The sequence below is a fragment of the Vidua chalybeata genome, chromosome 5 (genome assembly GCF_026979565.1).
Source record: "Vidua chalybeata isolate OUT-0048 chromosome 5, bVidCha1 merged haplotype, whole genome shotgun sequence".
NCBI lineage: Eukaryota > Metazoa > Chordata > Aves > Passeriformes > Viduidae > Vidua > Vidua chalybeata.
This window is the reverse complement of record NC_071534.1, coordinates 59,174,108-59,186,105: the sequence shown is the minus strand read 5'-3', so window position 1 is coordinate 59,186,105 and position 11,998 is coordinate 59,174,108. Positions and strand designations below refer to the sequence as shown.

The window sequence follows — 11,998 nt, the reverse complement described above, 5'->3', positions numbered from 1 at the left end:
TATAATGATAGTACCAGCTATATATATGGATATGAAAGGATCCATATATATGGATCCTGAAGGTATCATAGTTCTGGATAATTTGTAAGGAGCTTGCATGGGCTATTGTAAGGGAGATTGAACTTCTGGTGGCTGAGAAAAACAGGATTTGACAAACACCTGAAAGTATTCTGGTTCCATTATAGAGATGCTGCTAAATGAGTTTTAATAAGGGACTAAAGGACCAAATTATTTTCATCTGTTTAAAGTGTCCTGGTCATATAAATTAGATTTCTTTAAAAGGCTTAATACCTGTTGTGATAGAAGCTGAGCCTTCTACAGAATATCACTAGTAATTTAAGCCTTTTTATCTAACTTAATAGGGCTAAATAGACTACAATGAGCCTTTAAGAGTTGTAATGAAGAGAAACAGGGACTGCAGGTCAGATATGCAGCTGGTTCCAGAACAACTATTTGTCTTGCAGGGGAAAACAGGCAGATGGACGTGTTCTTTCAAATGGGAGTGTCAGAAGACCGAAGTCTAGGGCTGCGGGAAAAGACAGGAGCAATATGGGCTGGGAAAGATCCCTAGATGTGCCACAGGCTTCTGTGCACACAGCTGCTGAGAGCAGCTCCTTGAAGGCTTTACTTACCTTTGCTGCTCCCTGGCATGAGCATTGGGAAGCACTCTGCTAGGGAGCAAAGGGTGAGCTGTAGGGATTGAATGTAGGTGCTGCCATTGCTGTAGCTGCTTTGGAAGAGCTCCACTGCAGCTTCCCTCTGTGTGTCCCCAAGGACTTCCAAGATACAGGTGAATTCCTCATCAGGGAATTTTATACTATACATTTACAGAGGAAAGTGCTCAACTGTAGAAATACTGAGCTTCTGAGTATTAATTATCCCAACAGCCAGAACCACTTTTTTTGTTGTTTTTACTGTACAGAACAGCAGAATAAGTAATTTGAAATTGTTCTCTGGAGATCATGTGGTCAACTCCCTTTCCTCTTCAAACTGGGCTAATTTCAAGGACCAGCTTTTTACTGTCTCCAGAATGGAGACTCCACAACATCATTTGTTCTGTGCTCCAGTGCTCAGCTGCACGGGAATGGCACCAGCCTGTATCCTTGAATCAAGCCCAGCTTTTCCCATAGGATTCTAGAATGCAGGATAAGCAGTCCTTCACTCAGACATCCTGGGGATAGCACCTCACTGCCCAAACTATGCCCAAAGCTCTGAGCACAGACTTCTCCAGTTAAAAACTGAAGCAAAGGTACAATGAGTGTACCTCTGTCACCTCCCTGTCCTCTGTCACTGGGTTACCTACCACATGTTCTGGGGCCCACTTACTTACTTTTCTTTCCATGTTAATGTACTGGAAGTGTCCTTCACATCCCTCACTAATTCCAATTCCAGCTGAGCTTTGGCTTTCCTCTTTCTGTTTCAGCACACCTGGGCAGTGTTTATTCCTCTAGGGTAGTCCACCCCTGCTTCCACAGTCTGTGTACTTGCCTTTTGCCTCTGACTTAGTCAGGAGCTCTCCATTCAGCCATGCTGGCCTTCTCCCACGTCTGCTCAGCTTCCTGCAGATCAGAATGGACTGTTCCTGTGCTTCAGCTAGCTCTCCTGGGCCCTTTAGGTCAGTCTTCTGTGAGATTCTGCCAACAAAATGTCTGCAGGAGACAAAGTCTGCTCTCCTAAATTCCATGATTGCAGTTCAACTATTTATCTTCCTCACTTCCCTCAGAATCATAAGCTTTGCTATATTGTAGTCACTGCTGCCAAGGCTGCCATCAGTGTCACTGCTCCCAGCAGCCCTTCCTTATGTGTGAGCAGCACGTCTAGCACAGCCCCACTCGGTTTGTTGAGCAATTTTTCTGTCAAAAAATTGTCCTTGATGTACTACAGAAGTAGCTGGATCACCACTTGTGCCATCCCAGTCCTCTCCACAAGAACAAGAGCCCATAGTCATCAGTCTAAGCTGTGAATGTTGGTTTTTTTTTTTCCTTTCCCCCAGTCAGCTGCAAAATAAAGGCTAAACCTGCCATGAGAAATCATGTACTGGGAAAAATAAATCAGGAATTACAAAAATACTTCCTGTTTCTGAGTCAGGGAGAAGAATAAGTCACAACATGCCTAGATTGATATCAGAAGACTTTACTGTAACAGAACTGTCCACTTCTCAGTTGGCTGAAAAGCCACAAAACTGATTTCCTGGCACTATGGTTGGACTCCTGCTGAAGGCAAAGGGGAAAAAAGAAGTTACTTGAGCAGGAGCCTGCATTCTTTGAGATACACAGTGTATTTTCCTGTGTCAGTATGGCTCTGAGCTCATGGCTCTTCAAAGCACAGATGCTTTTATTCCAGCAATATCTATAGAATGAGTTCACACTACACAGGGTGGGAGAGCTCAGAGGTCCATCTCCATCGCCTCAGTGTCTCTGACACCCCATAGTTCAAATAGACATTTTGAACAACAAAAAGGTGGGCATGCAGTTAGGAAGCAGAAGTATGGATCGTGCATCTCCAAAGGTTTGTGTTTCTGAAGAGTAACCCCTGTCTTTTCCTGTACTTGACAGCAAATCCACACATCTACTCTAACTGTAGTCACGTCAATCAGTACTTTGTAAAAGCAGAGTTACCAGGAAGAGCCCTTGTTGGTGTTACAAACACAAATCCTAAAGAAAAGTAACGTAGAAGGAGTAGCTCAAGGCAAAATTATAAAAACAACAAAAACCCCAAATGCCCAAGAAACCACACCACAAAACCCCCCAGCTGATTATGGCTCAAAATAAGAAAAAACTAAAGAAAAATGAAGGCAAATAATTGCAATTTAAGAGCGGAGCTGACCAGAGGGGAAGGTTTCTTGTGTAGGCTGTTGAGAACAGCTTAGAACTGAGGCAAGATATATATATATATATTTATATATAAATATATATATATATATTCTGCAGCTGTGGTGGAAAAGGCAAAGAGGTTGAGCCTGTGTAGTCATTTCCCAGTAGTGATCTATCTCACTTACCTGTGCCACAGCACTCCAAATCAGCACTGAGGAAATTTCCCACTGGGAAGGGGTGATTGTTTCTCTTCTGCAGTGATGTCTCCTCCATCACCATTTCATCTGCTGCCTCAGTAGGGCCGGGCTGGAAACAAGCTGACACAGACACAGGACTCCCAGGGCTGCACTCGTGTTCATCAGGCCATTCTTTGTACTTACAGCAAAAGGCCTTCACACCTGTGGATTCTGTAAATGCACTTTGTCCATGGTAGACAGCTTTTCTGAAAAACTACTCTTGTGGTGTCACATCAACCATGTTAGCAACTGCTCCAAGTTAATCAAACTCAGACTGAATTTCAGATCTCAATAAGTCACGTCTGGGAAGTCAGCAAAGGCACAGCTGAAGGTTTGCCCCATCTCAAATCCCTACTGGTGTCCTTACCCTCAAATCAAGTTCTCCTGGAACCTGATTATTATTGCTGGCAAACTTCTCCTAAAGCTTCTCTTCTCCTTTCCGTAGGGACAACAGATCACAGAGTAGAGCTAAATATTTTTGAGTCAGCCATAAACAACAAAGCCCCTACACAAAAGAATCCAGCTTGTGTCATTTGTGGTGCCTTACAAAATGAGAACAGGAGCTTAGTACCGCCTGCCATAGATCCTCCAGGCAAAGGACAGACTGGCACCTACTGCTCAATGATCAGCTTTAGCTTTCTTCTGCTTAGGAAAGTATCTTTTAAGAGAGATCTGCATTTGCTTTGAATAGTTGCTTTCAGGAAGCATTCAAGGAGCAAAACAGCATAGAAAGATTTGCATGAAATAAGCATTCTTGTGTTCTGAAGTCTGAATGTGTTGTATGAGTCTCCTCCAAATATTTCTGGAATCAGTATTTGGCATTTTTTCCAATTGTGAATCCTGACAGATTTGGAAGAATAAAACAGATCCTGGTTGCATACAGCAATGACTTCCTTCTAAAATAAATAGTTGCATGGTAAAAACAGAAGCATAAAATGAGAGTGCAATGAATAAAGAAGTTACAGTGTGATCTGCTTCCGTCTAAAATGGGTGGTATTTAGAGCATGTTAAAGAATAGAGCAGGAGAGGACTGCTACAAGCAAAACACTTGTGCATAACCAAAAAAAGGAGGGGAAACCCAACTCCAAATATGAGAACAGCTTATAGATCACTCCAACAAACCCACAAGAGCTGAAAAACTACTGACTCATTTTTGGGAAGTCAGTGGTCTTCAACCTTTGCTGGCCATGGGCAATGATGGCAAGCAACTAATATATCAGCCATATTCTGTTTTTTTTTTGGCTGTAGTTTTAATTTCTAATGGCCTCTAGAAATAGCAAAGCATCTATGAACACAGAGTTACTCTTTAGCCATACATGGGGACCACTTTTATCAGATGAAACTTCAGCATCTACTACTATTTCATTATATTATTTTTTTCTGTAGTGGAAAAGGTAAACTAAAGATAAAAAAAAAAAAGCTTTCAAAATGCAAGTATCTCAGATCAATGTATTAACTGGACAGTAAAGAGGAAATTCAGGATCAGCTTTTGTGACAGGAATCAGAAAGTGCAAGACATTACACAAAAAGCTGTTTACCTAGAAGGTAAAATTTCCCTCCTTCAATTCCCTTTTCCTGCAAGGCAGCCCAGCTTCCTACCTCCACTACCAGTTCTGAATGTGTGCCCACAAAATGCAGTGGGCATTTTGCAATCTAAATTACTTGCTTTTAAAAAAGGTACTGTAATTGTGAGCATCTTCCCTACAGCATCTCCAAGACAGTTTCCAGATACTTCATCAAAGGAGCATGAAAATGTACATCTTGCCCAGATTTGCAGAAGAGGGTGGCTGCGACAGAAAAAACTGCAATCCTCTCTGCAGAGCTGTCGAGCCAACGAACAATTTAAGTCTCATTTGCTCTGTAATTGGAACAGGCTTTGCACAGAACAAGAATCTTAACGCCTAGATAAGAGCTGCGGGTTGAGTATTAACAATGATAAAAAGACTGGTTATAAATTTGTACTGCCCATTGAAGTGAGAATTCCTAAATCTAGCAGCTGTAACAAAGTTAATTCTTACACTGATAAGGAATGAGAAAATGCATTCAGCTAAGCAAAGGAATTTAAAAATGGTTTATCAGTGCAAAAAACCTCAGTAGCCGACTGCTGCACGTGTCTTGACATGTAAATACAGAAGTATTTTAGACATGAATGCCAAAAATAATCCCAGGGCAATTCAGCTCTGTATGGAAAGCTGGGCTGATCTTTTGAACTACCGTGGAATTCTCAGTGCAGGGCATTTGCAAAGTGTATTTCAGCCTCTGGGAAGAGAAAGCAATACACACCATTTTTGCTTTGCAAAGAGAAATAATGACAAACCCCATCTGTTTCTTACAAACATATAAATTATTTTATTTACAAAGCCATGTTACAAAAAAAAAAAAAAAAAAAAAAAAAAAAAAAAAAAAAAAAAAGCAAAAAACAAAAATACAATCGCTCACTAGAGAATATCTCCAGGCCCGGTGTTGAACCATGGCAGTATCAATCAGATACATGTTTGTTCTGGTTTTCCTTTTTTAAACTGTAAGCCATAGAATTTACTATTTACACCTACTTTAGACATTTATTCTGCTTACAATTATCACAAGCATGGAATGAATTCTATTTGATACTGCTAATACATAAAGGTGCAGGACAAAGAATGAAAATACTTAGTGTTACAAAATATGGATTGTAGAAAAGAAATTGGCTGTACAAGTATGGCATTTTTTTCTTAGAATGATTGGACATGCTTTCTTCAAAAGTCTTCTGGAAAAGGTTCTAAAATCTGTAGTAGGAAAGCACAATATAGCAGGTGCAAATTCATTTCTGTGCAACAACAGTTATTTAATATATCCCATGACTGACCAGCTATGCAAAACCCACAGAGTTTTGTTAAAGTGCCATGGGTCAACAGCATAACAAAATATAAGGTGTAAATAGAAAAATTTCTTTTTTTCTTCTTTTTTTTTAAAACAATAGTTCACTGAGAATCAGCAATAATAGAATATGCTGTATAAACTATTCTCTACAAAGGTCGATCAGCACTATTTACAATTGTTACATCGATACAAAAGAAGGCATACAAGTTATCCAAGTCGCTTTTTATGGCTGACGGGCCTATGCATTGCGTATGTGTAACAACCAAAGCTTCTGAGCCTCTATTGCTGGAAACAAATCACAAGGTTTTCAGGCAAATGGGGAAGAAAAAGAACTACAAATGAATGCTACACTAAGAATGCATTATAGGCTGGTCCAGTTTGTATCCACTTTTTTCCAAAAGTTACTTCCATTTCATTTTGTAGGCTAAAATTTCCAATACATTTAATTAAATAATGATTCTTTGATGATGGAAGAACACCATGGGATTTTACTTCGTGCTTAACTTTCCTGAAATGCTGTCAGGTGTAAAGCAGTTGAAAATAAAATTTAAGCAGCATTCAAAGGACAGGCTCGATAATTCAGCTTTCCAATTAAAAGATGCATGGAAACAGCTAAAGCTTCCTAAAACTACAAAATTGCTCCTTCAGTCACTGATTAGCATTATTTCTCAGAAGCAACCACTGAATCTCACAACCACTGTTTTCCCTCAACATCTAGAAATAGCAGTTCATTGATTACAGAGGATGACTTTGTTACTGAGATTTTTAAAATCCTGCAGTTTTATAACTCAAAATAAATTAAAAAAAAATCAACATTGTACTGCTCCTAAAACTGAACAAGACAAAAATTGTGCAAAAATAACAAAGATATGTACACATTTTTCAGTCTGAAGAAATGTACAATAAAAACATAATTCAAAGAACATTTTAAAAATATAAACATTGCTTAAACTTTCCTAAGTTTCATACTGTTTCTGAAACTATACCGGTCAGTTAGCTCTGAAGTATAGCAAAACATAAATTATTACAAAATTAACACTATAAAAATTTATTTTAAGAATATTTCTAAACTTTTTTTCAAAGGGTCTAGCCTTGTTTATAATTGCTTAAACATTTTTAGTCTTAAAATTTGCCTTAACCCTTCTTTTTTAAAAAAAGAAAGTAGTAATAATCTCCCTATTTGCAGTCTCTTGCCTTTCCCCAAGATGTAAATAAACCAGCATATAAGTGCACTTTTAACACTGTAGAAATAAAAATTAACTCCTCTGTACTATTGTTCCAGTACCTAGTATTGGCTTCCTGATTATAAAATCTATATTTTATTAAAAAATTATTCAGTAATCCTATAAGAAACACTGTCAGTGCAATTCTATTAATGCAAGCCAATCTGCTCAACTCCTGTCCTCACAAACCCAAACTGCTCACTGAAGTTATCAAGTGCTGTGTTCTTAAGGGTCTGGAAATCCCCCACGATATGGGGGTTTTACACATTGGGCCCCTGATAACAGTAATTACAGTCTGGTGCAAAATTCTGCTATGCATTGATTGAAGTATAGATTCCTTAAGAGCCTGATTCTGGAAGAGGCTGAACAATCAGAGTTCCCACTGAAATTATTAAATGCTGTAGGTACAGAGCACCAATCAGGATTAGTCCCTAAAGTTGCAGTGCCCCAGCTGTTTGCAAATTACTAAGAAATGCACTCAATTTTTATCCATAGGACAAGCTTAAATACAGAATTACTGTAATTTTTATTTAATGAAAAAATTTGGAGATCCTTTAAATAAGTTCAAATCATGGTCTGGATTTTTTTTTTTTTTTTGGAATGTCCATTGTGTTCTGGCTAGGAAACAAAGGGAGCATTGCAATGCTAACAGCTTTAAAAGGCATGAAACATAACCAAGCAGAACGCACAGATCAGTGGCAAATACAAGTGGAAAAACTAAACAAATCACTATTACAGTTTTCTGTAAATTTAATTCTCATTAAAACCATAAATTCATAAAAGATTAAATCCATCTGCAGGACATAGAAAAGAAAAACCCTGTGGAGTAGGGCTGCTGAGAGCTAGAGATTATAGGCTGGTTCCTTTTCCTTGTTATGGAAGAGTCCTTATTCTACCAGTCCGGTTTGATGTCTTCTAAAAGAGAAACCAGAGCCAGGTTCAAAATCACACAATGTCTTTTGGTATAAAACACTTCAATAATGTCTGTGGCTGACAGTACTCAAAGCAGGAATTTATTTCAAGTCCCTGAACTAAATTTCCTCCCTGTTTACTGACTACATTAGACCTTTAAAAAAAGGAACTGCTTTGAATAAATGGCACATTTCCTTTTGGGACGGTCTGATTTTAGTAAGCTTTGGTGAATTTCATGTTCTTTAACTTGGTTATCATTACAAATAAAGAGCAGCAATTAGACGACAACTCTGAAGAATCTTTTCCTCTACACAGCATGTTTTCATGCACAAGGAATCCTCACACAGCATACACGTTGTCACCTTCCCTTAATAAAATGATCTAGTTATTCAGTATTTAAAAACCACCGCATACTGAGGTCTTGAAGTGTTAACACTTTCAGGCACCTAAAAGCACTATGAAGACAAAAAGACTTGATTAGTTAAAAACCTAGAACAAGAATAACATCTGGAGAAAACAAACTTTTAATACATACAGGCACAAATAATTTGACTGTAAAACTACCATTCCATTAATTTTTGTTAAAGATCAAGTAGTTTTTGTAGGGAAAAGTAGTATTTATTTTACTAAGGCAACAATAATAGTTGGAAAAACAGGCACGCTTTTATGTATACAATCCCTAATTCAGGTCTCAAAGAGGGGCAGCAATATTCATATTAAACATTAATTGAGAAGAATCTGTTTTGAGTTCAGCCTGATGGAGTTTAATGCAATGGGATAGAACTGACAGGCACAGAACAAGCCTCATGATCCACCAGTCTCACGGGAGTACCTGAGTGAACTTCAACACATGGAGCAAATGATCAAAAGCAGCTACTCCTGTGACACCAAAACAACTACAGGCCACCTTCAGCTCACAACTCAATAATGAGAAACACTCAGTTATGGGTGACAGGTGACTTTCACAGCACTGCTGTGTGTCCTCTCACTCCAACCGGCTGCTTTGGGAAGGCCAGCAGGAAGATCTCCCAGCTGGACTGCACCCAGGTGGTCACAGCTGCAAACGAGACTGGGGTGTGGGTTGCTTTTACAGCCCAACACAATTTTCCAAAAGCCACATTCTCACCCAGCCACTCAACCCTGTGATGAGTTATGGACCCCCTTTCCCTTCTCTTGAGAACAACAGTCTTCTCCCTTTGGCTCCCCTTCTGCAGCAGCAGACAGCTCCGCCAGGTTGCCTGGCCAGGGAACACAGCGGAGGCAGTCCAGAGGAACTGTTCCATATGCACGTTTAGCTCGGCAGCTGCAACTCCACTGCCAACTGCATTGTTACAAGTCTGTTGTTGTGATGTATTCATGAAAACTTGCCAGATTTTTCCAACTATAAACCCTGGTGTATAGCAGAGATTGTCTCTGCCTACAGACCTTGCTTCACCTGGACTCCCTGATTATCATGGTTATAATTACACTAACATTCAAAACAAGAGAGCTCAGCTTAAACAGTAATACTTTTACTGACACAGCATATACTTGTAGATCCACTTATTATTATCTAATTATTAGCAACTTTATAATGAAATATTACAGCATAGTTTAACACAGACATTTTATGTAGGGACTATTCAATTGTTAGATTGGCGATAAAAGCTGCCAACAAAGCAGCTCAGATTTGACAATGACAAACATTATTAAATAGGGAATCATTATTCATGGATCCAAATACCAAAATCCTGTGTAAGTTAAAAAAAAAAAAAAGTTTAATAAAACTTAGTATCAACTTGATTTTTTTTGGTATTTATACTTTGAGCTCCACATTCAACTACCAAACTGACAGAAACGTATTTTTAAAAATAAAGAGTTTGTGCTGCTTAAAACAAGCAAACACTTCTATTTTTGATAAAGTTATGAAAACAGGCAGCTGAAAAGCCCTGCAATAATCTCAGTTTACATAGAGCTGACACAAAATTAATGTTTTGTACTCTGAGGGTTTCCCCATGGGATCTGGGCAACAGATCCCAACAAGTTCTGCTCCTTGGGTAGTGTGTATGTTATACTAACACAGGAGCAAGATGTTAAAACAAAAACAGTTTTGCACTTCAGAACAGTTTGCCACTGGCAGTTGGATGACAGTGTCACACAGGAAAATGCCACTCCTTAGAAGTATGAAGAAACTTTCCACTTTTTTCCCTTCAGAGTAGTCCTTCCATACATATATTGCTTTGCATTCAGCAGTGAGAGAAAAAAAAATTACTGTTTGGCAGTTCATCTCAAGATATGAGCGACTCAGAGTATTTTGAATGAGCATACAATGTGGGTGTGGGTTATCACTACTATTTTTTTCCTGTGTCTACACAGCAGAAACTAAGCAGCACAACCATTTGGAATAACTATTCATGCATAATTTAGCCAGAATACATAAGAGAATTCTAAGACACTGGCTGTACAGAAAAACCCCTCTGGATTACTTGTGACTATACCTTGCTGAGGGGAGAAACCTTTTCACACTAAAGAACTTGATATTAAATTCTTGATTAAGTACTCAACATGGAGAGTCAAATAGTAGGGGCCATATTAAAATAAACTAGTGTAGCAGTCCTCCAGATAGACGAGGGCTGGATAAAAAAAAACTGAGTTACAGCATTTATTACCATTATCCAACTCAGAGCTTGTTTAAGAAGAACTCACATTACACATAGCTTAGTTATGCTTTCAGATTAGTTTCTCTGAATAGTCAAGTCAAGTGCCTCATCTTCTCTCTCCTGTTTCTGGTCTCCCTTTGCTGCTTCACTTCTGGCCTGTTTTTAAATGCTGTCCCTCCTGTGCCAGTCTGGGGACTCTGCTGTGCCATCTTGCTCAGCAGGAGAAGTGAGACAGAAAAAACAACAGAGATCTGCTGCTGCTATCACCAAAACAACAGCCAGTGAGCAGCACATGAGCCAACCTGAGCAACAATACAGGTGGTGAAAAACAAGCAAAAAATGTATAATTGATAATTATTGGAGGGAAAAATAGCTGGAAAAAATTATATGAGAGGAGAAATCTAGTATTAGCTCACCAAAAGGCAGCTTCCATAAAGAACTGGATTCATAAAGAAATTGTATTTGATGGTTTTATATATATAAAATGTTTCAAAACTGCTTACAGACTACTTAAGTACACTTTTTTAAAAGCAACTTACTTGTCTGTTGTGTACTGGGTTTGATGTACTCGAAGGACTGGATTGTGACAAAGCTACACTGCTATTTTTTCCAATCTGAAAAACATTAATTGAGCAGTATTGAGAAGCATATTTGTCAGTTGAATTCAGATGCTGGTGGTGGCCTTCCCTTTCCTGTGTAATGTGGTATCGTGTTGCATTCGGACACAGGTATTTTGCTATTGCAAAAGATACATTTCAGATAGAATCATCATCATCTCTCAGAGCCTGTATAATTTAAATAGTCTTAAAAGACACATAAATACTGTCACAGGTCAGAAAATAACATACAAAACAGTAGCTGAAGGAATATAAACTGTAACCCCCCCCCCCACCTCTCTAGACTGAAACACTGGTTTCTCTAGTTACTGGAGTCACTTAGGGAAGCTATTCAGAGAGCACGGAGTGCTCTGGGTCATGAGATCCTCCCCAGGAGACCTTCCCCACTCCTGGGGAGCTTAAACCAAGTGGCCAAGCACCAGAGCATGCCCTAAATTATTCTTTTTTTTTTTTTTTTCCCATATATCATTACTCAATAAAGCAAATATTAATCACAAGAATGAAACTCCAGAGGTTCAAATTTGCATTTGTATCCATTTACTGCATCAGAGAATTTTTTTGGGAATGAGTGTAAATTGTAGTACACATACACACATTTTCAAAGTACTTAGTTATAATACTGCAAATATTCCATCTGCTTGTTTCAATGTTTGTGAGTTTACAGCACGCTGCAAGAGCAGCTTGTCATAGGTTTTTCTA

The 11,998-nt window shown here is 38.7% G+C and overlaps 1 protein-coding gene across 5 annotated transcripts in view; it reads right to left on the bottom strand.

Annotated features, from left to right (window-relative positions):
* Positions 1-7,863: 7,863 nt before the first annotated feature.
* ATXN7L1 (ataxin 7 like 1) overlaps positions 7,864-11,998 on the bottom strand; it is a 107,582-nt gene continuing 103,447 nt past the window's right edge. For 4 of the 5 annotated variants that reach the window (XM_053942058.1, XM_053942060.1, XM_053942062.1 and 1 more), the window contains 2 exons: positions 11,222-11,296; positions 7,864-8,046 (listed from right to left, as the gene is read on the bottom strand). In XM_053942058.1, the coding sequence (XP_053798033.1) occupies positions 8,005-8,046; positions 11,222-11,296 (117 nt within the window). In that variant the 3' untranslated portion in view covers positions 7,864-8,004. Of the gene's footprint in view, positions 8,499-11,221; positions 11,297-11,998 lie in introns of all 5 variants that reach the window. The other variant, XM_053942059.1, reaches the window with a different exon arrangement.